General features: G+C 44.7%; 2 protein-coding genes and 1 long non-coding RNA gene across 52 annotated transcripts in view; 1 reads left to right on the top strand and 2 right to left on the bottom strand.

The window, feature by feature from the left end:
• Nucleotides 1–26652, top strand: part of LOC142032347 (alcohol dehydrogenase 1-like) — a 330614-nt gene that overhangs the window by 260016 nt on the left and 43946 nt on the right. For 43 of the 50 annotated variants that reach the window (XM_075031193.1, XM_075031006.1, XM_075031212.1 and 40 more), the window contains 3 exons: nucleotides 6052–6147; nucleotides 24575–24876; nucleotides 25907–26069. In XM_075031193.1, coding sequence (XP_074887294.1) covers nucleotides 24656–24876; nucleotides 25907–26069 — 384 coding nt within the window. In that variant the 5' untranslated portion in view covers nucleotides 6052–6147; nucleotides 24575–24655. Of the gene's footprint in view, nucleotides 1–6051; nucleotides 6148–14427; nucleotides 14561–23102; nucleotides 23240–23265; nucleotides 23487–24574; nucleotides 24877–25009; nucleotides 25063–25430; nucleotides 25550–25906; nucleotides 26070–26652 lie in introns of those variants that run through there. The other 7 variants (XM_075031334.1, XM_075031342.1, XM_075031034.1 and 4 more) reach the window with 6 other exon arrangements.
• Nucleotides 1686–14575, bottom strand: LOC142032624 (uncharacterized protein C4orf17 homolog). The gene is made up of 9 exons (XM_075031465.1): nucleotides 14487–14575; nucleotides 8649–8880; nucleotides 6687–6893; nucleotides 6044–6099; nucleotides 4450–4614; nucleotides 3830–3911; nucleotides 3260–3416; nucleotides 2918–2961; nucleotides 1686–2009 (listed from the first exon to the last, which is right to left on the bottom strand). The coding sequence occupies exons 2-9, from the start codon at nucleotides 8749–8751 to the stop codon at nucleotides 1918–1920; spliced, it is 906 nt and encodes a 301-aa protein (XP_074887566.1). The 5' UTR covers nucleotides 8752–8880; nucleotides 14487–14575; the 3' UTR covers nucleotides 1686–1917.
• On the bottom strand, nucleotides 20765–23089 carry LOC142032699 (uncharacterized). Its single transcript, XR_012650953.1, has 2 exons — nucleotides 22687–23089; nucleotides 20765–21964 (listed from the first exon to the last, which is right to left on the bottom strand). It is a non-coding gene; the product is annotated as an uncharacterized LOC142032699 (long non-coding RNA).

Below are 26652 nucleotides of genomic sequence, written 5' to 3'. Positions count from 1 at the left end.
GCTTTGGGAAGGGAAATGACTGCGAAGATGCGATTGTAACTGTCCTTGCAAACTATCAGTCACCCTTCTGGCTCTAACATGTTTGCTCAGTAACCTATCAGCTTCATGAAGGAAATGCAACCGTGCTGTTGCAAGACTATGTTAACGTGGTTGCGTTAATTTTGGTTCTGTTTGGCAGTGAGCCTCTGAGGCATAATTAAGTTTTTCAGGCTCAGCTAATGCAGCATGATGCTGAGAGACAGCTGATAAGAAACACTAAGGACAGAGATTTATATGGAATTAAGGCAATCTGAGTATGGCCCAAAAGCTTTTGGTCAAGTATCTGCCCCATTCACTAAGTCATTACCACAACTCGGTCAGCGTGTAGTCACTCAACCCTGCTGTTTGGTTTCCAGTTCACTTGGTTTCCGGTTTAGTTTCCAGCTGACTTTGTAATGTTTACACCTAAGACACAAGGGAAGTTTCAAAGCACTGCCAGCTCCTCTCTTGCTTGAAGCTCTGCTCCCATTTGCCATGGCCTGCAGGCTCATACTCTTGCACAGCTGTATAGGAATTACATATCTGCTAAACTGATACCCATTAAATCGTTTTGTAGAAGTGAGTTTCTGCATCTGTGGTCTGAGTTGGCAAGTGGACCTGTGTCACGACCATTCTGGGTGACCAGCCTTCTGCTGGCCATTCACAAATACTCCGTTCATTGATTTGCGGCTACAGGTTACTTCAAGCCCCCCAGCCTGCTTCATCTGGTGCTCTAGCATGGCTAGGCATGTGCAGCAGTGAGTGAGCACCAAGGGAAAGCAGAGCTGAGATTGTCCCCCAGGTCTTAGCATAGCCCTCTCCTGCAGTGGGAAATGGGAATGGAGGTGGTAGTTGTTACTGCAGTAGACGTGATTTGAAGTGAAGGCAGGGGCTCTTGGAAAGAGTATACTGAGCTCTGCTCTGAGCTAAGCTCCTCTTTCCTTAACGCTGTGCTAACAGGATTTTTCTCCTTGCCCATCAAACAGCCAGATGTTTTGAATGAGCCTGTCTGCACTGAATAATCTTGCTCCGGAAAATAAATGGAAGTAGGGTCGATTTATCACCTTTCTTTGGTTTTGTGAGAAGAGATTGACAGAGATATGTTTAAAACAGATAAACCCCGATTCTCCTCCTTTCACAGTTCACTCACGAGGCCTGAAAAAGGGCCAGATGTGTTTCTGTCATTGTTGGCCTCTGTTTTGGTGGCTTGAGGTTTGCATGGTGGTTTTAATGTTTGTTTGGTGTCATCCTGTCCCATTCGTGTCCCATGTTCCCCCTCCTCCCCCCATTGGATACTACGGTTTGTGATTCTTCTCTGCTAACGATGAGAACTATGGAAGCAAATTTTAGCTTGCTGTGAGGCAGACATCTGCAGTTAGTCTGCAGGCCAGATTTTGAAAATCCAGGGTCTTTTTTCTTCCAGTGCCTAGGGCTTGATGTGCATCTCTGCAGATAATGTGTGTGTGCCCCTCTTCTTACCCCAGTATGTCTGTGACTGTAGAGTCAAGTCTGCACACAAGAGCTCTTTGTGCAGGCCTGGCTGAGTCACACAAAACAATGAATCCGGTGCCCAAAAGTGTTGCCTCTGTCCTTTTTTTCATTTAGCGCACTTCTCATGTACCTCTGCAGCATGGTTTGGTTGAATTGCTTGAGGACTAAATATAATGAGCATAAAATTATTTTAACAGGGAGTCTGAACAGATATCTTTATAACATAACTGCTAAGAATACATATTTCTGTATGTGATAGTGACTGGGAGATGCTTAAGTGGCTCTGAATGGGGGGGGGGGGGCTCCACTGGAAAGGGGGATATCTGTTGTTTGGGGTGGCTGTGGCACAGGTCAGACTTCTGATGAGAGTGTGAAGGCAGGATGGTCTCTTCTTTCCATAGCACTTTCTCAGTTGGAGTTCTTCCCTGGGAGCAGCCTGTCTGCTTGTCCTGGACCTCTGTTCCTCAGCCTTGAAAGCAAATGACATTCTTTCTCCCTTTCTGGAAAACATTTTGAAAAAGGAAGCTGTATGTTATCAGGATAGGCTTAGGATTATGTTAGACTGGTTTGGCTTTGTTCCATAAGCAGACGAGAAGCACATCCACTCATTAGCAAAGAAGCCTCCTTGGACACCACTTCGAAAAGGAGAGGGTTGCTTTGGAGGTTTCTTCTTTTTCCTTCTCATTCTCACGTAAGATTACTCTTCACCCACTCCTCCAGTAGAGTTACAAACAACAGTAAATGCTGGTAGCATTAGAACTGGCATGAATGGCTTTATTAAAATGATAACGTACTATGGGACTGACTTTTGTTGCCTCTGTGTGCTTCAGAAGGGACACAAAGAGGTGATAGTGGTGTTTCTTGGGAGTGCCAGTATTGTTGGCTTGCCCTGACTGGGTAGAGGATGCAAAAGCGGGCTTTGGTAGCTGAAAAAGTCTGAGAAGGCCTGATTTCGCCTGCAAAGGGTGAGGGAGATGTGTTAGGTGAGGGCAAATCCCAAAGTTGACTGGCAGGAGTTTCAGCTTTTATATGACTTACAGGAGCAGATTTTAGTGAAGAGATTAAATGAGTGCCTCTTTCTAGCAAGAGGCAGGTGCAATTGTACGCATGTCCCTCACCTTGCTGTATTTCTGAGTTACAGCAGTTAGAAGATTTACATGAATGTCGTATCAAGAGAAACTAATTGAGTGGCTGCAAGGATGGAGGGTCTTGGCTATCTAGCTCTTAAAGAACTTAAATTCAGGTTTTAAATGTCATTTCTCATATTGTCACTGAATTCTATGATTCTAATTTGCATCCTGCTGCGAAGGCAAAAGTTAGAGCTTCTGAACATTCACAGTCCCTGTACTGTTTGGTGACTAGCGTCCTAGACACATGTGTCTTAACATTTATAATTTCCATTACTTACTCTGTTTCACATTTCGACTGGCCCCTGATTCTTTAGCCGAAGACCTGAGTGAAAAAAAGAGAACGTCTGACTTTACAACTGGTATAGACTGTGCACTGCAATATATGGGAGGTTTTTCTCAAAGGGGTTTCAAGTGCTCCTAAAATTTTGTGATGTTCCTGTAATAACTCAATTTGTATCCAAAAGTGTGGGGTTGTTTGTAGTGAGGAGCACTTTTGATGAAGGCTGTGCATGATAAACTTCAGTCACAAAGTTGCATTTTTCATGGGAGGAGAAAACAAAAATTTCTGGGTTTGAGGTTTGGCTTATCCCTAATCCTAGCAACCTCACATCAGATTTTACCTGGACTGATTCATCTCCCCTCCTGGAGCCTTCTGAAGAGTAGGGAGAGGCTTTACTGGACTCTGGCTACTCATGTTCTCTGCTGTAGCTTCATTAGAATTCAGCACAGCTTTATCAGTCATCTCTGAATGTATCAGACTGGACACAAGGTCTTTCTCTGAAAAGTGAAGGTAGAAATGTTATTAAAGTTCCCACTCGCTGATCTGGATGTTTAGGGGGGAATTCAGGAGTTCCCTTACCTCATTTTCAAAGGGCTTAAGGACATCAGAGAGACATGTTATGTTTGCTTTCTGCCTCCCCCCCAGCCCACAGCAGCCCAGAGCTCCACTGGGAGAGCACGTTTTTCCACCCTGCACCAAACCTGAGTGCGCTGAGGTCTGAGTGACTAATTTGTGTGTACTGTCGCCTTACTGCTTAGCACAGCCACAACTGGGCCAAGCACACTTCACTGTATCCTAGTCCTTCCACCTCAGCAACCCCCTCCAGTTCAGGTCTATGAGAAATTCAGGGGTTTATGCGAATGTACAAGAGGGCCTGTTTTTCAGAAAGGGATACAGATGCACGTGTTACCTTTTTTACTTGCCCTTGCGAACCATTTTTGGATCTCGGTAATTGAATCTGTCTGCAAAATTTCGCTCAGTTTTTCCAGCACCTGGAAGATGTACAGGATGGTTACCCTGAAGGAAGAGAAGCTGATTCACAACAGTTTTTGCATGTGTTTTAGTTAAGCTCTAGCTGTGTGAGTGTGCAGTTCTACAGTTGTGCAAATTGCCTAGCCTAAGATGACCCATCAGTTTTGCCACAGTATAAGCTAAGGACAGCAGCAGTCTGCAAAAGGTGATGTTGAGTGAGTCCCGTGTACACAGCGCTTCAGAGACACAGGAAGGAAATCCTAAGCAGTGTTTACTACATATAAAGCCCCTTGCATGTGATGTAATATTTGCAGGCTGGTTTTAGAGAACAAGTTTCAGCCCGTGTGCTAGCTGCATTGCTCCCCCAGTGACTGCCCATAGCAGCTTGTGTTCAGGTGAAAGAAACTCAAGAGTAAATGCTAAATACAAAAGTCAGTAGACTCCGCACTGGGGCAGTGGGGGAAGGGAATCTGACCAATAAAGTCCCATGCCATCCTCAGGAGAAATCAAAATGTGTAACATCATAGGAAGCCATATACTGTAGCACTCGTGTCTTACCTTTATTTTCTGATCCAGGTATCTCGAGTCAGAATTCACATTCTTCTGGATGCAGGGACTGTAATCCAAGTTGATGAGTGGAGTGGAGGGCTGGGTGAGAGACGCGACGTGGTTTCCCTCTCTGTTTGCAGATTGTGCAGAGGCTTGGAATTGTTTTTTCAAAAGCTTTTCCAAAATAGAAAACAATGTGTAAAGGAATGGCTTGACTCCATTTAAGCAGCAATTAAAGGCAACGTGAAGTGTATGGTTAACACTAGTCCCCAGCAAGGCTGTGCAACAGAAAACACATCTAAAACTGTTATTTGCTTGAATATAGCCACCTGTAGGTTAATTGGATAGGTTAATTGTTACAGCTTCTAATATACAGTCACTGAGAATAATAATAGATATCTGTGGCATAATGCGTAACATTGGATGAGAATGAAAGTGATGCCAGGTAACTACTGATGGAAATCAGATGAGAAAGGGATTAAATCTGGACCTCTGTGGTCTGTTTGCTTTTCCATCGTGGGTTTGTAGCATGCTGCTGAGCCACTGCTCTTCATTTCTCTGTGTGCAGGCTTCACCAGTCTATTAAAGGACGAGGAATTAAAACGTGATTGGCAGAAGGTTCTGTTTGTAAGTGCAGAGGAAAAGCAAAAGGCAGCTAACAGCTATTAACAGGCTAGTTTACTGAGTGAGGCTATATGCCAGTATCTGTCCATTATATAGTTATTTTGCAGCCAAACCACAGTAAATGCAGTTTGAAGAACTGTGTTTTGCATGTATAAATGAACAGTAAAAATAAAGCATGGTCTTTACTATACCCATCTCTCAGGAACGACATAACATTTCGAGAGAGCCCCACCCCCAGTTAAAATAGAAAAGTTAGGAGAAAAGTGAGTCCTTATTTTTAGCATCTTTACTGCAAAACGTCTTCGTAGTGCCCTCTCCTATCCAGTAGCAGTGCAGAAACCCTTGCATTCCCTTTTTCTCAAGAGCGTGCAATCCTCCTTGCGATACCATTTGTAATGGAATACTGACTTAGCCCTCAGCTCTCATGCGGTTGTAATAGGGGAGACGAGTCATTAGATAGCCTGCAGCTTGAGACTAAGGAGTTATTGCAGAAAGAATCTTTTACTGGAATTTATGAACACAGCAGCAAAGTTGGATCTAAAGCCCAGTGTGCCGCTTGTACAAAACAGTGTCAGCAAAAGTGAAACTGTTGGCAGTAAGTAATCTAAAGAATCTTTGTGTTGTGAAGGGAGGAGGTTTTTTCTTGTGCTTGTTTGTTGTATAGTGTGACATTTTTTCCTCAGCAGTTTGAAACAAAGTGAATTTTATTCCCATCTTCATTGGGTTTGGCCATTTTTCTTGCTAGCGAAGCACAGTGACATTACAGTGCTGAAAGTGATACAGTTATGGCTTAGTTATTACCCTACTTGACACCGTCTCCCTTCCAAGCTCTCATGTTCTACACACGGGATCCTCACATCCCTCCTTTTGGTTCTGTGCTGTCCTCCTTAGCAGTCTGAGACTGTCAGTTCAGGTTACAGTGTTGAGAAAGTGAGAGAGAGAGTGCCGAAATAAAGAGCTGTGTCTTTTTTTCCCCTACCTTTTCAGGTGAAGGAGGGTTATTTTGAATCCTTCCAGGAACATCTGCACATCCTCCTGGAAATCAACAGGCAGAGTGTTTTCTCAAGTTGAAGAATAAAGGCCGTAAGATACACCTTATGTTATATTGGGGTGGGGGACATTTTTAATTGCTAAAATGCACAAGCCATATTTTAGATATCTCTAAGGGGGTCTATTTCTTCCCTTTTTTGTGTGCTTTTACTACCTCACATAGTACATTAATGCAATTATTTGCTGAGATGCCTAAGACATCTGAAGAAAATCCTGGAAAGTGTATTTCATAGATACATGCTTACAGTGGTGTGTAGCTACTACTGCAGAGTGTTGCTTACGGATGGCATAATTGCTGATAATTGTGAAGTTATTAGATGTCTAGTGTGCATATAATCTCTAAAAGCTATGAAGATGCAAGGGTAATTAGCAAGGAGAAATCTGTGGTGACTAACACGCATAGAAGGGAAGAAACACTTGCCTTTTAAATGTACATTCATTGCCCTATGTTCCCTTTACCTGGACCTGAGCTGTGATGACACAGTGCCCTGGCTGAGACCCGGTTGCATCTTTAACGGCTCAGGTTCCTCTTCTGCTGCTGTATAATAGGGCAGTTTGGTGCCTCTACTCACGTGTCATGGACTGTGGAGTGCCTAGCTGCCTTCGCGTGAAGCCCTCGAGCTTTGGAAGGTAGCAGTTGGCAGACATGTTGCTTGTGGCATTCCTAGGTAGCACGTGTTCTTGTTCAGCTTCTTGCTTGAGGATGACTTTGTTGCCAGCAGATGGGTATTCTCTTGAAAAGTTGCTTCTTACGAGACAGACCGGAGCGTTGTTTAATCCTGTGCAAAAAAACGAAGGATACAGTCTTTAGTACAATAAACACCCACAGTTAATTTAACAGGTGATCTCTAAGGAGAGTCTCGGCTGGAAGAATGGAAAGCAGGGGTATCAAATCTGAAATTTGTGTGTAATAATACAGGGCTTACGGAATGGTGTGTAGACTTGGCATACTTGAATAGATGGCAGAGGGCCAAAAGCAGTCTGTTACAGAGGATGGTGTGATCAATCACTACCTGAACAGTGACAATGTTGCAGATAAAATCTGGAGAGTGGCCAGGTAGGGTGAAGAATGCTCATTTAGCGATGCCAATCAGGAGGTGAGAATCATTGTTCTACCTCTCTTAAAAAGCTTGTAGTTTTCAATGAGAGTTGCAGCATTTAATGAAGAACTAGAACCCTCCTTTCTTCGCCAGGGTAAAAGGAATTTTATAAACGGCCACTGTTTTTATCATTAGTGTAAGTCAAACTGGATTTAACATGGCAAAGAAGCAGTGCTATTAAGTAGCTGATGAGGATTTTCAGAACCTTGATTCTGTTTGGTATCTGACATAAGACAAATCTTAAGCAGAAAGTAATTACAGCTGAACATTACTCTACTGAGAGTACAAATATATCCACCAAATTAATCTGGCTAAGCTGTGTAAGACTTTGGTCTTTGCTGGCTGTGGCCAACTTGTCTTTTTTACCAGCCTCTAGAAAAAGAGAGAGATGCACACAAATATGTATTTTATTTTTTATGTGTTCTATGTTTCTACGTTAGGTAGATTTTATATATATATATATATATATATACATACATATGCACACACAGATACACAGAGTTGTGTACATTATATGCTGGGTGGTCAATCTGAAAGGAGGAGTCTTGCTTCGTTCCTTCCAAGGCACCCCTTCCAAGACACAAGAAATTAAATTTTATTGCGAACTGATTTGGTCCTGCATCATCCTTCATCCCTTATTACAGAAGTTGTATCACAGATTCATCAGCTACCAATACCAATCCTGATGAAATATCTACTTATTCTAACTGTCCCCAAAAAACTCAGCAGAGATTTTTTTTCCCCTTCATGATCCTTCTATGCCTTCTGCAGTATAAATCTGGCTGTGTACCAGCAATTTGCCTTCAGCTGCTGCCAGAAAGGTGTCTTTGTGCAAACCTACAGGGTCAGCTTCTTGAAACAAAAGCCAATCCCTAGAATCCCTATTTTGTCTGCTGATGCAAATGGCACACTGATTTTGACTGTATTCCTTTCAGGTATAGGCAGAGTAATCACAGCTAGATCTAGCATCCAGCAGAGCAGCATGGTGTTTTTAGAGCACCAGGTTACTCTTATTAAATGCTGCATTGTGCAATATGTTGCTCCTGGAAAGGTACAAGAATTATTTAGATGAGAGTGAAATAGAGAAAAAAATTGTGACAACCCGTCTCTGGCACTTACGGTACACTCGTGAGCACAGAAGGAAAGAGGAAGAAATTACTTTAGCTTGAGGGAAATTATTTTAGCTTAAAAGAAATCCCAGACAGTTGTCTTGGCAAAATAGTTCTAGTTGTACCTTGTAAAGAATTTAGTGCTAAAGATGCTTAGTGGATTGAAATCAAGGTAATGGCTTTTTTGGATGAAATGCTTCTCTTGGAAACAGGAAACAGGAGCAGTGGGTGCTTTTGGAACAAAATCACGTTATGCTCGCATTTCTCTTTGTGCTTGCCAGGGCAGTTGTCCAGGCTATCTGTGTGGTCCCTCAACAACTCTTACCTGGCATGTGACAGACCATCCTAGGATGGGGAACATTCCTGGAGAAGTAGTACCTTTCCCTTGAGCGGCTAGACTGAGAGTAACATCGGTCGTAGTTCCACATGTTGTGGTTGAACTGAGGTTCGTACACTGATATGAAATCAGTATTTGTTGTGTAAACTTTCTTATTCTTTTGTGGAGCGTCTTCCGGCAGAGCGGGTTGGCTCTTCTGCTGATGGCCTGAGGCCAAACACTGGAGGTGAAGTAAAGAACATGAACTCACATAGACGGAAAGGTAGTGGAAATTTCAGTTACTCTTCTTCTTGTCGTTTCTACCTCTTGCATATACAATTTGGAGAAGCACAGGAGGGTGGAAGCAAGCTAGCTACTGCTCCACTCCTAGGTAGTTACCTCGGGCAACCAATGCTGCTTGTGTGTGCCGCTCCTTCCTGTGCATATCTGAGACACCTTTTTGTAGTAACAGACTATATTGAAGCAGGGGGAGTGGATTGCTTTCTGACTTGTGATGAAAAGTGCAGGGACAAATGACGATAGCAAAGGAGACGACCAGGCCTTTTTGGTTTCTGTCTTTACTAAGGGTTGCGTATGCAGAGGGGCAGTCCCATGTCTCTTAGTACTTGGTATCTGCTCTAGATTTTGGGTTTAGAGGTTGAATAATACACTAGCAGCTTATGACCATTAACTTGTTTGGTTTTTTTCCCTTTCCTGTAGTAGCAGTCATTAATGGTCACAGTGTTCTTTGCCTCTGGCACTTACTTAGAATACTCAGTACCATAACGTCTAAGATTGGGAACATCCTAAGAATGGCATTTCATTGAGGCGCCTTGCAAATGTCACACAGAAGAGTTACATCAGGAGAGACTCTGGACCTGAGTAAGGCAGCCCAGTCTGCTCCCTGTATAACAACCAGCGCAACTTAAGAAAAGGTGACAGGTGATAGTAGTAGGCGACACTCTTCTGAGAGGTACAGAGGCTGAGCTGACACACTCTCTAGAGAGCCGTGCTGCTTACTGGGGGCTTGTATCAGGGATGTCACCAAGAGACCACCAAGCCTTGTACGGCCCACTGACTATTATCTGCTGCTGTTGTTTCCTGTGGGCACCAGTGATACAACCAGGAGCAGTCTGAGGAGTATCAAGAAGGACTACAGAGCCCTGGGAGCGGTGGTAAGGGACTCTGGAGCACAGGTAGTTTTTCATCAGTCCTCCCAGTCAGAGGGAAGGGGTTTGAAAGAGCCAGTCAACCTGGCAAATCAACAAATGGTTACGGGACTGGTGCCACAGCCAGGGGTTCAGCTACTTAGACGATGGGACTCGCTTTGAGAAACGTGGCCTACTGGTGGCAGATGGAGTCCATCTGTCAGAGAAGGGGAAGAGCATCTTCGGTCATAGGCTTGCCAAGCTGGCGAAGAGAGCTTTAAACTAAAGTTGCTGGGGGAGGGGAACCTCAATCCATCCCACTCCTACCGGTCTGATGCCAGTGTCAGCAGGGAATGCCCAGAGCCTAGAAAGGGATCACAGGTCAGCAGGAGAGCACCTGAAGAGCAGCACAAAGGAATTCCAGCCACTCCAGCCAGTAAGTCAGCTTCATCAGGGGCCCAACTTAAATGCCTCTATGCAAACAAACGTAGCATGGGGAATAAACAAGAGGAGTTAGACATGTGCGCACGCCTGCAGGGCAATGATCTTACTGGCATCACGGAGACGTGGTGGGATGGCTGCTATGACTGGAGTGCTGGAACGGAAGGATACAGGGTTTTTAGGAAGGACAGGCAGGGGAAATGAGGAGGGGGTGTCACCATCTACGTCAATGACCAGTTGGAGTGCGTGGGGCTCTGCCTGGGGATGGGTGAGGAGCTGACCAAGAGCTTATGGGTCAGGATTAAAGGGAGGGCAGGGACAGGTGACATTACAGGGGGAGTCTGCTACAGGCCACCCGACCAGGAAGACCGAGCAGATGAGGCTCTCAGGAGCAGCCTCACGTTCACAAGCCCTAGACCTCATGGGGGACTTCAACCACCCCAATATCTGTTGGAGATACAACCCAGCAGGGCATAAGCAATCCAGGAGGTTGCTGGAATGCGTTGATGATTACTTCCTTCTCCAAGTGATAGAGGAGCCAACAAGGAGAGGTGCTATGCTGGACCTTGTTCTCATCAGCTAGGAGGGGCTGGTGGGGAATGTGAAGCTCAAGGGCAGCCTTGGCTGCAGCGACCATGAAATGGTGGAGTTCGGGATCCTCAGGGCAGTGAGGAGAGCGCACAGCAAGCTTGTTACCCTGGACTTCAGGAGAGCAGACTTGGGCCTCTTCAGGGGTCTGCTTGGTAGAGTACCATGGGATAAAGCCCTGGAGGGTAGAGGGGCCCAAGCAAGCTGGTTAATACTCCAAGCTCAGGAGCAATGCATCCCAACAAAGAGGAAGTCAGGCAAAAATGCCAGGAGGCCTGCATGGATGAACAAGGAGCTCCTGGACAAACTCAAACACAGAAAGGAAGACTACAGAGGGTGGAAGCAAGGACAGGTAGCCTGGGAGGAATACAGAGAAATTGTCCGAGCAGCCAGGGATCAGGTTAGGAAAGCTAAACCCCTGATAGAATTTAATCTGGCCAGGGCCATCAAGGGCAACAAGAAAAGCTTCTGTAGGTACATTGGTGATAAAAGGAAGGCTAGGGAAAATGTGGGCCCTCTCTGGAAGGAAATGGGAGACCTGGTTATCTGGGACTTGGAGAAGGCTGAGGTACTCAGCGACTTTTTTGCCTCAGTCTTCACTGGCACGTGCTCCAGCCACACCACCCAGGTCGCAGAAGGCAAAGGCAGGGAGTGGGAGAATGAAGAACCATTGGAGTAGATCAGGTTCGAGACCATGTAAGGAACCTGAAGGTGCACAAGTCCACGGGACCTGATGAGATGCATCTGCGGGTCCTGAGGGAACTGGTGGCTGAAGTGGCTAAGCCACTATCCATCATATTCGAGAAGTCATGGCAGTCTGGGGAAGTTCCCACGGGCTGGAAAAGGGGAAATAAACCCCTCATTTTTAAAAAGGGAAAAAAGGAAGACCCAGGGAACAACAGGCCTGTCAGTCTCACCTCCGTGCGTGGCAAGATCATGGAGTAGATCCTTCTGGAAACTATGCTGAGGCACATGGAAAATAAGGAAGTGATTGGTGACAGCCAGCATGGCTTCACTAAGGACAAATCATGCCTAACAAATTTGGCGGTCTTCTACGACGGGGTTACAGTGTTGGTGAATAAGGGAATAGCAGCTGATGTCATCTACCTGGATTTGTGCAAAGCATTTGACACTGTCCCACGCAACATCCTTGTCTCTAAATTGGAGAGACATGGATTGGACAGATGGAGCACTCGCTGGATAAGGAATTGGCTGGATGGTCACCCTCAAAGAGTTGTTGTCAATGTCTCAATGGCCAAGTGGAGACCAGTGATGAGTGGCATTCCTCAGGGGTCGGTATTGGGATCAGCACTGTTTAACATCTTTGTTGCCAACATGGACGGTGGGATTGAGTGCACCCTCAGCAAGTTTGCGAACAACACCAACCTGTGTGGTGCGGTCGGCAAGCTGGAGGGAAGGAATGCTATCCAGAGGGATCTTGACAGGCTTGAGAGGTGGGCCTTTGCGAACCTCATGAAGTTCAATAAGGCCAAGTGCAAGGTCCTGCACATGGGTTGGGGCGATCTCAGGCACAAATACAGGCTGGGCAGAGAATGGATTGAGAGCAGCCCTGCGGAGAAGCGCTTGGGGATGTTGGTTGATGAGAAGCTCAACATAACCCAGCAATGTGTGTTTGCTGCATCAAAAGAAGCATGACCAGCAGGTTGAGGGAGGTGATTCTCCCCCTCTACTCCACTCTTGTGAGACCCCACCTGGAGTACTTGTGTTCAGCTCTGGGGCCCCCAACATATGAAGGACATGGACCTGTTGGAGTGAGTCCAGAGGATGGCCACAAAGATGATCAGAAGGCTGGAGCACCTCTCCTATGAAGACAGGCTGAGAGAGTTGGGGTTGTTCAGCCTGGAGAAGAGAAGGCTCAAGGGAGACCTTCCAGCAGCCTTCCAGTACCTAAAGGGGGCCTACAGAAAAGCTGGAGAGGGACTTTTTACAAGGCCATGTAGTGATAGGATGAGGGGTAATGGCTTTAAACTGAAAGAGTGGAGATTTAGATTAGATATTAGGAAAAAATTCTTTACTGTGAGGGTGGTGAGGCACTGGAACAGGTTGCCCAGAGAAGGTGTAGATGCCCCCTCCCTGGAAGCGTTCAAGGCCAGGTTGGATGGGGCTTTGAGCAGCCTGGTCTAGTGGAAGGTGTCCCTGCCCATGGCAGGGGGGTTGGATCTAGAAGATCTTTAAGGTCCCTTCCAACCCAAACCATTCTGTGATTCATTCTAAGATTCAAATAGAAGAAATTCACCTGTAAAGGCTGCCGATTGTAAGAGCCTGGATGGGCTGAGGATGGAATAAGCATTTGTCAGTTATCTGCTGGGGTCAGGAGGCAGCATATTTTAAGGAATATGTGGAGAGAAGAGGGTTGGGAAAGGACAGGACATCTTTTTTAAGTAGCTGTTAATGTTTTGCAAGGTTACATTTTTATTCCATAACTACATCTGACTAGGGGAAAAACTCAAGTGAACTGACAGATTTTGCAGTGTGCATAGAAGGTCAAGAGACGTGAGAAGGCTTGCCCAACTGAAACCAAAAAGTATGAATTCCATAGTTGAAGGTCCTGTCTTAAGGTCATCCTATGCCCTAACAAACCAACTGGGGCAAGGTCGGTGTTTGTCACCTGTGAATCATCACATTTCAGTGCACGAGGAGGCAGGGTGGAAGCTACAGTTCATCCAAATGGTTTGTAGCTTACTGCAAGCTCAGCTTTTTTTTTTTTTTTTTTTTCAAATTTAAAATACCTGTATCTCCTGATACCAAAAGTAAAAATACACATCTTCTGATTTTGGTTGTAGTGGATTGATTGAATAATGAAATAATGAAGATGGCTATTTTGTGTAACATCCTGATTGCACTTGTATTTCTCAGCCAACTTTTATAACTTAAAAAAAATAATAATTAATTGGGAGACTAGCTTTTCCAAAGCCCTATAAATTTTTTTACCATAAAATATCCTCTCCATATGCTTAAGATTAAATGCTTACTCAAAATAATGTATAAAGTAACTTGGAGGAGCAGAAGTTACATTCTTTATTCTGGGCCTTCTGTTTTTCTACATAATCCTGCTTACGTTTTTGTGTTGGCTCTCTATAAAGGACTAACTATATCTAACTGAAGTTTTTTAAAATTAAGTTCATGTGGGAGGGTTCTCTAATAAATTGTTTAGTGGGTTTTCTGTGGTAATCTAAACGGTCTTGTGAAACATACTTCTAGAATCTCACTAGTTATTTAGCAGCCTCAGAGTATTATATACAGTAATTGCTGGTACAATATGTTTTGGGGATTTTAGGTGTGTTACTTTACCAAAATAGCAACTTACGACATTGTTAATATTTAAATCAGTAGAATTAAATGCAGCGATACCATGAACAACTGGATGTTTGACAGAACAATGTTACCAGCCAGCGCTGTCATTTTTGTATTGTAGGTAAAACCGCACACAAAATGTTGATTATCATTGCAGTATTCAAAAATACTTGAAGGCTTCCTGTTTCCTTACAAAGGATGTGTACAACAGTTATTTAGAGTAGTCTTCTATCTGACTGTGCTAATGGGTTCTTGAGAGAAAATGAAACTTAGGTCATTTATTGCTTTTTCACTAGTTCTCCGTCTGTACCCAGAAAGTGTGTAAGTGATGTAATGGACAGAAAGGTCTAACTACCTGAGAAACAGCGCAGTAGAGGTCCTCCTCGGCAGGATGCTAAGTCGGCAGTACCTTTTTGCCTGCTGCAGCAGGTAAGATTCACCCTGTAGCAAGGATTCACGTCTTTCCTTGGGTAGGGGTCTTCAGCTGAGCGAGCAGCAGCCTGGCTTGTCTGCTCTGCTGAGCAGCTGTGACAGGCGCAGGGCTGGTGATCCGGGGAGGTTCTAGAACCGATTCTGTTGACAATTCTGAACTGTGCGCCACCGTGGCAGCAGCACAGCCGCATCTTTTGCCTGACGTTAGCAGAGGGAAGAGCTTGTGTACCTCCACTTCATCCTTTATGTTTTTAGCACTCTTCCTCTTTAACATGAGGATATTCATGACCAGAAATAACCGATTTCTGTAGAGAATTAGTATTTGCGTGTGGACACAGAAAAAAAGGCTGTGCACAGGACTATAAAATCACCTGGCCTTGGGGTTTTGTGTTCAAGAAAATTCATGCTTTTGGACAAGATTTTAGGGATGATTTTTTCTAGAGTACAAGTGCAGTGCTACATAGTTTCAACAGGTGAAATTGTCATCATCAAGTAGGGTTAATGGGGTTAAGTGAGTAAGCGTAAAAATGTATTTTCAGGCATTGACCAGTAAGGATCTTAAATGTAGTCATGCGATTGCAGTTTGAATCTAGTAACAGAAAGAAAATCTAGAAATCTAAATTGCAATGTGGCCACCGTTTATTGCCAGAGATTTCTCCAATGGTGCTTTGTCCACAAAACCCAGATTCCTGCTACACTGAAGTTGCAACTCCAGTACACTTTTCAGGTCGCCTTAGAAACCCTCCAAGTTTACAAGCGTTATTATGTAGACTCAGACACTCAGTCACAGGATATTTTGTGTGTCTGGGTTTCACAGGCTCCTATTTCCTTACCACTGCTCATATTCCAGAAAGCACAGCTGTGGGAGATGACTTTTCCCTCCCTGTGATGGTGGACCAGAATCAGTGCTTTTGGTCGCACAGGGGGGCCATAGCAGTCCATTAGCTTGTGGTCTCCAGGTGCATCTATTTCAGGACATTGTACCTGTGAGTGACTGCTACTCATTTAATTTTTTGTTGGTTTTGTAGGTTTTGCAAGCCATCTTGGGAACAAAGAGGAGGGTAAAAACTTTGGCTCTGCGGTCATCAATAAATTACATTTAAGTTGCTCGTCATGATTTTAAGGTCTTTTGCAGAAAAATGGGGCACACTTTCTTTTTGTACTCGGCAGAAGTGGGAATACGTGGCATTGTCCACAAGAAGTTGGAGAAAAGCAATAAATGGAAGAAGTGTGGGGAGGTTTTTTTACACTTGGGGGGAAAAAGAGGAGCGTGACTGGTGTGACTCTGTCATTACAACGAACGTTTGGATAACTTACAGGCTAAGATGCTGTGGAATCTTGTCAAGAAGAGAAGGCAGCTGATAGCAGAAGCTCTAAGAAAGGGTCCATGCAGCTGCTAGCTTCTGATCCTGTGTATTGGGTCTGGCTGAGATGGAGTTAATACTCCCCACAGCAGCCCTCATAGCACTGTGCTCTGCATCAGTAGCTAGAAAGGTGTTGATAGCACACCAGTGTTTTGGCTGCTGCTGAGCAGTGCTGGCACAGCATCAAGGCTGTCTCTCCAACATTTTTGCCCTCCCTTCAATGGCAGGCTGGGGCAGGGCAAGATCTTGGGAGGGGACATAACCAGGACAGCTGACCTAAACTCACCAAACAGATATTCCATACCATATGGCATCAGCTCAGATGTAAAAGCTAAGTAAAGGGAGACGGAAGTGGGGGGCATTTTGTCTTCCGGAGCAACCACTACACGTACGGAAGCCCTGCTTCCCGAGAAGCGGCTAGACATCGCCTGCTGATGGGAAGTAGAGAATAACATCATTTGTTTTTCCTTTTGCTTTCGCGCGCGCGACCTTTGCTATCACTTTATTAAACTGTCCTTATCTTGACCCACGAGCCTTTTGTTATATTTTTCTCCCCCCTGTCCAGCTGAGGAGGGGGAGTGATAGAGCGGCTTTGGTGGGCACCTGGCATCCAACCAGGGTCAACCCACCACATCCTGCAACCCAAAATGGCCTGTTACCATTTGCTTTGTTGTAAGGCCCAGGTAGAGAAGAGGCTGTTGTCGTGGAGGCACCGAGGTAACATGAAGCACGGGCTGATTTTGAGTTGTCACACGTGGGGACACAAAGTGTCAGGACCTGTGGGGCATGTGTTAAGATGTATATTTTGTTCCTGAAAACACTTTTATCAGTTCTTTTTAAATAAAGCCAGCAAGGTTGGCATGAAATTGTGGATCTACCTCCTCATGAATCCTCTGTGTCTATGGATGGGGGAAGAGCACAAGAGAGCCAGAGTTAACAGAAGATACCTGCATCTTTGCTACATGTAAGAAACAGCGGGCCATTGTTGCAAGGAAGGATTCAAGAAATTCAAAGAATGTGGAAGGGACTGCAAGGTAGAAGTCTTTCATACTGCTGTTCAGTTAATTTTCAAGTAGCTATGACAACAAAATGGCTTCCTGGGGACCATGACTGTCTGCCTACAGAACAGAGTGCAAGCTGCAAACCTTGTTTTTCCAGTATACTTCATTTTTTATAATCGCTTGGGATTTACAAGTAGTCGCTATAAAAGCAACCTAAGCAAATAGCCAGCCGGACTCATTAAAAGGGAGCTGCCATTAAGATCTCACATAGTGCAGTATTGTCTTTATCCAAATACAGCAAATGGAAGTGAGGTTCTGGAACAGCACTTCCCTGAGATGCAGTACAAGGAGCTTAACTTTATTTGGTAAATTGATGAAAGGGATCATTTGGGAAAACTTTTGGTTTTTACAAAGCAGAGGGATAGATTCATTGACTGGGAAATACAATCTAATTCTGTGACTAGGATGCCTAGGGAGAGGTACTACTGCTGATGCTGCAAGACAACTTCATAATGTGTTCAACGTTAAAGAGATGATGACATATCTAAAAGGAGAAAGGGAGAATTGATCGACTCAGGTGAAGAGCAGTAGTGTTAGTTGCCAAAGTTATGTGTTCTGTGATGTTTGGATACCGTATGGTTCCCTTATTCAGCTCAGCCTGTTGATTTCAGTGGGAGGTGAAAGGATGAAATATTATTAAGGAATCGGAATCTGCCAGTAATTCTGGCCCTTCGCCTTTTCACGCTTTCCCCAGAGCTGACCCATATTTCTTCCACTATAGTGCTATAGAAATACTAAGATTATTTTTAAATTTTAAAAGGAATAGCTCTTTGGGACACGTATTTTGTTGCTGTGTGAAAAACATTTTCCAGATGTTAATTGAGGTTGACATTGGAAAAAAAAGGTTGAATTCATGCCTGGGTCCACCAGTTTAGACATAATGAAGGATCTTAAGTTACTCTTGAAACTTATTCTTATCTATATCTTCACATCAGTTATCTATACCATCTTTACCTTGGACGGCCTCCAGGAGTCTGGGCTCAACGTGAAGTCCTATTTTCAAAAGCCTAAGTCTTGCGGAAAGCAAGAAAGATTTGGCCCTTAAGCTGGGTGGATACATAGGGAAAACTCAGAACTAGATTTGGGGATTTGCATGCACAGAATATCAAATCCAAGGATTTATGCAATGCCTATCTGTATAAGAAAACAGCTATGATGTTCTGTAGAAGTGTAAAACTGAGCTGGAGAATTAAGTTTTAAAGGTACATTAGATCTTGCACCCAGCTAGAACTCAGAAGTCGAGAAAGATGGGCCAGATAGAGCAGAGCATTACAGATTTCTTTCAGCTTTGGATCAAACAGCAGCTGAAATCTTGAAATAAAAGGCTGGCTGAAAATGCTTTGGGAGTTCTTGATAAAAGTCTTGGTGAAAGGTAATTGAAAGAAGTCTGGATTGGTGGGTGATTCCAGCAATTTCCTTTGGTTTCAAAATTTGTTAATGTTTCTTAAAGCAGTGGTTCTCGGGAGGGGCTCTCTTTGCGTCCGTGGGAAGGTGCTTCTGAAAGACCTCTAGTCAAAGCTGGAGAGACACAATATCTGTTCCAAATGGCATCCAACTTTTTGATTAAAAAAAATAGATGATAGAGTAAGCAGCACCAGCTACAGTCCTGGTAGCAGTCCTGTGCAATTTCCTATGCAGTTCAGAGGATTACGACCTACATAAAGATCTACAGTAAAGTAAAACCATGAACCACTTTGTTGTCCCCATTCCTACAATTCCCAACTCCAGCTCTATAGTGATAGAGAAAGAAGCGTTCAGGATCATATCATGGAGATACAAAGATAACTTTCTCAGTGCCAGATGTTCTTCAGGCAAAAGAAATACCATCTCTGTTTTCAGTTGCATTTGTGGCAGTTTCTAGCTAAAATCAGTTTGCGAGCAGAACAGCCTGGGACAATAAATAGCAACTGTGAGTAAACAATGACAAAACAGACAGAAATGGTAGATAAAAGCCTCTGATCTTTCTATGTTCGAATATCTCCAGGCTGCGAGGGGAGGGGCTGCTGTAACATTTGAAGATCTGGATCCTTTCCTGAACTGCCAGTTGGGAGACATTGCAAGGCAGTTATTATCAGTGCTTACTATCAATTGGGAACCTGCTTCCTCATGACTGAATTCCATGATTCTATCACTCCTTTCAGGAGTGGATTTAGTATGTTCAGTAATGCCAGATATGATTATTTAACAAGTAGGAACATTTATTCAGTGGTTAAGTGCCCCTCTTGGTTCTGATTTCAGGCTAAAATCAGGCAGTAAATTGCTTTGCTTCTCTAAGCTTTTTCTTTCCACCTATTTATTTTACTGGTACCTGACAACCATAATTGTCCTCCAGCTCCCCTTGTACAGTGGCGCGCACAGAAAAGGTGAGGTGGGACTGAAAAGGAAAGCCAGCAAAGCTCTACAGGCAGCACATACTGCTGGCTTTGGAGATCACTAAATGTACTTTCTTTTTTTTTTTTTTTTTTTGCATTTTGGATTTACATATTGTATGCAAGTTGTAGCACTGGTCGGCACTCTGGTGTTCTAGCTTGTGGCATGTTATTTAAGAAAGCACATTTATTCCTTGTTTGCAATCTACAGGCCTGGCTGTCTTATTCTCAAGATTTTCAAGAAGGACACCCTTGCATATTTCAGGCATGGCCCACTAAAGCATTGCACTGGAAGCAGAGATTAATCACTGTACTGTTTTGTGATAGGAAAAGACAAGAAATTAGTTTCTGGTAACACAAATAAATACTCACCTGCAGGGCTCTCAGGCATTTCTTAAAGAAAAATCCTTCTTTGAATCCTAGCTTCAGCTGCACCAAGTTAACAAAACTGTAGAAAAATAGGCAGGGAAGTTCTCTGCTTCACCCTGCTGTCCCCAGGGAAGATCAGCTCTGGCACGCTTGCCTAACCAGGTCTTACAGACCTCCAAGATGATGGTGCCACACCATCTCCAAGCAATCTACCTTTTTTGCTATCCATGCCCAGAGGAAGTTTTCTTCTGCAGTGTAACTTGAATCTTCCTTTTTTCAGTGTAAGTCAATTTTTTCCCTGGCCACCATGGAGATGGAGAACAGAACATGAAAAAGAAAAGCTGCACGGAAGCTCTAGAAGAATATGATCACTGTGTTTCACCATCAGACATCATTGCTCTGCTTATGAAAGCTCTGATTTTCATTGCTGAGCTTTGAAAAGTTGTGGATACTGCCAGAACTATTACTCAGCAATCCTGAGCAGCTGCTGAACAGCAGAACACATCCAGAGATCTTTACACCTGTCTAATAAAACATTAGAAAGGCAATAAAGAAAGTATGGCTTGATGAACCTGAGAAGAAAGTCTCAGAAGCAGGAAATATGAAGGGGATATGGCAGAAAGTCAAACCTTCTGGATGAAATAGGCAAACTTGACTTTAGTGGCATGCAACAGGCAGCTCACAGCAAGGTGCCATAAGTAAGCCTGTTGTCTCGTTCCCTTCCCACTGAGACTCGGCCCCCCTGGTTGTGGGTGGGCCGTGACAGATCTACCAGATTCCTGAAGTCAGGGACCCCAGCAGCGTTCATCTGCATCTGTGCTGTGGCAATTTCCCAAACACTGTACTACTGCAGGTTAGTGTACTAGCCCCCTGCTTGTCCTTTTCCTGGATTCAGGTCAATCTATCTTTAATTTGGTTTCCACGTAGACTCGGGTCCCGTGTCATATGTGCTCATTGACCCTATGTTTGCTTATGGAGCAACTGTGTTTGATTCTAGCCTTTGCAGGAGGGCATCTGAATTATCGGAGTGGAAAAGAGCCTCTCTGAATAATCCCATCTTAGGGGCTTTCAGTCAAGAAGTTGGCCACTGATGGTGGTTTTTTGCAGTACAAGCTGGCGTGCTGCACAGGGCTGTAGCTGGCCAAGGGGATCCACACTGACCAGTTATTCCAAAAAGCCACATCAGCACCTCAGCTCAGGGCAGTCTTGAGGCACTTTGACTGCCAGCTGCAGCTGGGAGACTGGCTGTGCCCACTCTTTGTGCCCCAGAGCCAAGGAACTCAAAAAGAAAATAGCCTGAAGTGCAGCCTAGGACTGTTGGGCTTGCCTTTGAAATATTGTTACCTACTGACATCTGTCCCTTTCCTGAAACTGCTTAATAACCTGAACCTTCCTGTTGGCAGCTTCAAGAAAGATCAGGTATCAGCTATTTAAATGCATAGTTAGCTGAAAATCAATAGATGGATGACGATGTAAGCATGTATTGGTTTATGGGTACTGTCACGCTGCTGATGCACACTTTGCAGTGATGTGGATGGCTGTAACAACACATTTGGAGGTTAGTCTGTTTTGAATCATTACGGTGGTACCTCAGTGCGAGCGCTGTCACAGAACTTCTAGAGGAAGATTCTCCTCTGCACTGGGTGGCTTGTGTGAATTAACAATGCATTTACCTATTTGTAAAATAGATCTTGAAGATGGCATTCCTAAAATCCTTAGAGCTTGAGGATAAGGTCAGATAAGTTTGAAGAGTTCCAGCATTTCTTTGACTTAAACAAAACTTTTTACTGCTCAGGATATGTCATAGATCCAGCATGCAGCTCATTAGGTAATCACACTGAAGATCATAGGTTCACCGTGCTGCTGTTGGTTGTTGGTTCATATTATTGGAAAATATCCGTTTACTGTGCAGGGGGATTTTAAAATAAGCTTTGAGTTAGCACACATTCTTCTTGTGATAAGTTACTCTGGAAGGTAGAGATGAACTTCAGTATGACTTCCAAATCTAAGGCTGACTAAAATTTGGCCCATCTTTGAAATGTATAGCTTAATTGTCTCTCTTCCAAGAAGGTAGCTCTGTTAGCTGGAACAACAGCGTCTGCTACTGACACTCCTAAAGCCAGTATATAATAAAACCGTTGATTCATACTCATTCCCTTTTGTTCCTTTTTTACTTCAAGTAGTGCAAGATGTGCTTTGTTATTCTCGTTTTTCACTTGGCTGTGATTTTTCAGAGACCTAAAAGGAAGATAAAAGGCATTATTTAAAAAGGGGGTGTTCATACTTGATTCAGTACTCTCCTTAGATATTATTTTCCTCTTCAGATTTTTTTAATACTTGCTCTAAACCCATAAACTTTCATAACTGGTGTCTGGCTAATTTGCAGCAGCTTCCACCTTTGGCTTTTGTTCTTGAGCTTACTAAAATCAATGAGGCATCGTCCCCTGAGCAATTTACTTATTTTCTGGGTGTTCTGGGAATGTATTGGTGTTTATTTCTGCAAGTCTTTGTTTACCTCCTCACAAAACTGGATGTCATCATCCCGTGCTTGCTTAATGCAGCTCCATTGCCCTGTCATGCACGTTTGTATAACCTTCAGATATGGTGCCTAAGCTGTTTGAACAGGTTTCATGTGACCTGCCCTGCATGCTAGCTCTGGATCTTACCTGCTGCTCCATTTTATCTCTGCACTTCATACTAATGAGCACCTGCAGCGTTTCATGTCCCTGATCCTTTGGACATCTGCCGTGGTTTAACCCCAGCCAGCAGCTAAGCCCCACACAGCCACTCGCTCACTCCCCCCCCCCCCCCCCCCAGTGGGATGGGTGAGAAAATTAGAAGAGTAGAAGTGAGGAAACTCATGGGTTGAGATAAAGACAGATTAATAAGTAAAGCAAAAGCCTGCAAGGGCAGGCTCTAAAGGCCCCTAAAGCCTGGCCACGGCACCCACGTCCACTCACCCTGCCGTGGGCCGGTGGCCGCCACTGGCAGCCGACCTCGGCTTGTCAGCCGCTGTTGTAAGGGATGATGCAAAACCGAGAAACCCTCCCAAACTGCGACTGATCCTCGAGTGCTTTTGTTACGGTGGTTGTTTGTTCCTTTCCTATTTGACTGGCAGCTGTTCCAGCTGACGCCAGAGCTGACTGAGAACAGAGCGATCAGCGCAAACGGGCGAGGCCAGCTCCCCCCCTGCCTGCGCAACCGGCCGGGACGGGTCCCGACACGGCTACCGGACGCTCCGCGGGCAGGAGAGGGGAAACTCGCCGAAACTCGCGCTCACTCGCTATCTGCGTGGCGTGGCGCGGCGCGGCGCGGCGCTTCCCCTCAGCGCCGGGGCGCTGTCCGTTAGCGCCACGTGACCGCCGCCCGTTGCTCGCCGGGATCTGAAGTCGTGGCGGGCGGGGAGGGGAGGGGAGGCGCGCGTGGCGGAGCCGTTGCTCCTCCCCCTCCTCCCATCACCCGCCCCTTCCCCACCCCTCCTCCCCCCGGCGCTGCGCGTGGGGCGGCTCGCGGGTACGTTACAGCCCCCCCTTCCCTCCCCCGCCGCGTCCGTTACCCCTTGGTGTGGGAGGGGGTGGGGCGGGACGGGAGCTGGGGTTCGGGCTCGGCTTTCCTCTGAGGGAAGGCGGGGAAAATGGCGGCCTGGGGAGCGTGACACCCCCTCCCCACTCCCGGCTGTCGCTGCCGCCTGTGGCGGGCGGGTCGCGGCCCTTCCCCGGGCCCTTGTGGGCGGAGGTGGCCGGTCCTGTGGACTTATGAGGTACTTCGGCGCGTGAGCAAAAATAACGCGTGTGTTTCTATATATATAATGTGTGTATACATAGATACGTGTCTGTATATAGATGTATGTGTGTATATGGGTGTATATATACGTACACAGATGTACGTATAGAGCTCGGTATCCGCGGGGCGTGCACGCTGTGGCGGCTGCAGACGCACCTGTGCCGCGCCAGGCCGTGCCGTTTGGCACCCACAACCATCTCGGCTCCCTGGGCCTTAAGGTCGTAACACCCCCAGGGAGGGAAACTGGGGCGTGTTAGCTGAAACACGTCTGGTTTTCTGGCGTTTCGTGTGGTTTTCCAGCTCTTCTGTTACTGAAGAAGCCAGGGGATTGTTTTTTCTGCATGTTGGCTCTGTCAGCGCAGCCTTCTCCAGTGAAGTAGTTATCTGTAGAAAACTACGCGGCTGTTGAGCACAGGGGAGCTGCTACTATTAAAAAATAATACTTGTTATTGAAAAGGAGAGGGTATAATTGTAACTGATTTGAATGCAGAACGTTTTGCTGAGTTAACAGTTCAGTCTGTTCATCCCCTTACTTGCTGTGTTTTGACCACTGACAGTGGCCAGCATCAGTGGTTGGCCAGTGTCTTTGGTTCTCAGAAGAAATAAAAATTAATTTTGAAGGTGTACAGCTTGTTCACCTTTTTTTTTCCCCCCAAATGGCTTTAGTTCTATCACAAGATAACCTCTTTGATTTTTTCTGTTTCTATGTTTGAAAATAGTTTGTGTACACATAATAGTACTGCTGATGGTTTTTCTTTTATGTTTAATCCAGTGTGATTCCCTGCTTTTATGCCGTTGTGTTTTCACAGAGTTTCTAATTGGAAACTGTTGAATAGCTGCAATGTAGCAGGCAGAGTTTTAGACGGGATCTGAATACAGATTATAATCTCTCTGGTATTTTACATGTTACTGTTTGCAGAGGCACTAACCTAGCTTTAAACAAGAAAAGGCCATCTCGTACTTATTATTTTTTCTTTATTCAGGTTTACAGTAGGTGTAGAGTAATATTTTTTCTAATTGCACTTCTTGTTAATAACACTCATACTACTGTTTTGTTTCTTACAGGATTGGTGAGGGAAGAGCTTGCTTTCAGTGAAATATTTATCAAGTGTTGAGGAACAAGTCAGGAAACCCAGCCAAAAGCGAATGTCATCAGAAACACCAAGAGAAAGTCCAGAGGTGCCAACAGAAAACACCATGTCTCCTGAAGTTCCTGATGTGGAAGGAAAGGTGAAGTCAAGTGACAGTCCGGTAGAGAGACAGGAGGCAGGCTCAGACAAGGAAGAATGCCTTGAGCCCATGTCCAAGAGGCAAAGGAAGAAGCTGTTGAAGCAGAAACAGTGGGAAGAACAGAAAGATCTACAGAGGTGTGGTTTGCAAAATAGCTTTTGCAGGATCATGTGTAGTATTGAGTGCTAATAATAATGATGTGTCAGCAGAATTTGCGTGTGGATTGCTTTAGCAAATCAAGGCAGTTGAACTAGTTTTCTCCCATGCCAGGTTTAAAGCAGTAGTCACAGGCTACTCCATCTGCATATGAAGAAGCTATAAAGGTAAGCATTCTCTCTTCATACTAGAAGTGTTCCTCAACTTGAAGAGGATGTCGGGAGGGATTCAAACTTGCATGTTTTTGGTTTGTCGGAGGGGAGAAGTAACATGTGGCTTTGTCCCTTTCTGAATGGGCTGCGTCCTCTTTCCCCAGTGCTGTCAGACTTGGTGAATCTTACAAAGTCAGTGACTAAAAAAAATTTCTTTTGACACATGAAATGCTCTGCTGTAAGTTATGTTGACTTACAACCTGTTAAAATAGTTTTGGAAGATGATGAGCTTCTGTTTTATTTTGTTGAGAGAAACCTTATCTGCAAATGGGCTGGTGGTGGTTTATCCTTGTCCTGCTGAATGCAAAGTGTTCCTCCCCCAGAGAGTGGCTGTTAAAGTTGCTGTCTCCGAAATTTGATCTCCCAACTGCCTGCTCCCGTCAGGGGACCAGAGGGAAGAAACAACTGTTTCAGAAGTCTTTTGAAAAACTTGAAACAGGAGGTAAATTGCCTTCCACATTCCGATTCCGATAGTGCAATTTTGGCAATCTTTTTGGTTGTTTCTGTTATGAGACCTGACTCGGAGCACCCGTAAATCCACGCAACTCCCACTATTGACTTCGTTGAATTTGTGTCAGATGTCTGTCTTTGTAGGTATATACAGAACTTCACAAAGATGGGGGGTGTGTTTCATGCTGGTATCAGCCTAGCACAAATGGAAGCAACAGGATAAGTTTAAACTACCACGGTCATGGGACAACCACCTTGATCGTAGAAGTATGCATTTGTGTGCATAACACGTGCCTCAGCAGATTTGGCAGCACTTTTTGAAGATGTATTTGTTTGTTTGTCTCTTTAGGCAGAAACGAAAAGAAAAACGCCAGAAGAGAAAACTTGAACGTCAGTCAAAATCGGACTCCAGTAGTGAAGTGAATGACAGAAAGCGTATGCGAAGGGAAGTTGTTCCTAGTACACTTCGCCTCATTGTGGACTGCAGCTTTGATGACCTGATGGTGCTAAAGGTAAAAGAAACTTACTCTTCACGTACAAATGTTGAAAGGTTCTCCAGTGACAGTGCTGATGCAACGTCAGAGCGCAAAAACTGGAGAGCAGCTTGTGGAGGACAGTTAGCATGTTTCAGATTGTGGTGACTCCCAGACCTGCTTAGGTCAGTTGCTGAATTTTTTAGGGTTTGGAATGTACATTTATATAAGCTTGCCAAAGATTTTTGTTTGCCTTCATGGAGATGCGGTAAGTTGGTTTGATTCCAAAAACAGGAATATAGAAACAGTTTGTGCCGTATGTTCACCATGAAGCTACGCACAGTTCTGCCTCAGAATGGTTTTGCTAGAGGGGCTGCAAATGCCCCATCAAGTTACTTTCTCTTTCAAAGTGGACCTAAGGCTCCCAGCCATGTTAGTAAGTATGTGTGGAAATAAGAATTTTGAGCATTAGGAGGATACCGAGCTTTTCCTCTCAGTCACACGAGAGGTAGTTGGTAGAGTTGGTAATAGTTGATGTTAACCTAATGCATTTTATTCTTTTTCTTAACTGCTTAATGAAATTGCTTTAAATGGTGGCACAGCTGCCTGAGCTCAGTTCTTT

This window comes from Buteo buteo, chromosome 1, assembly GCF_964188355.1.
Source record: "Buteo buteo chromosome 1, bButBut1.hap1.1, whole genome shotgun sequence".
Classification (NCBI taxonomy): Eukaryota; Metazoa; Chordata; class Aves; order Accipitriformes; family Accipitridae; genus Buteo; species Buteo buteo.
This window is presented reverse-complemented; position numbering and strand designations above follow the sequence as displayed.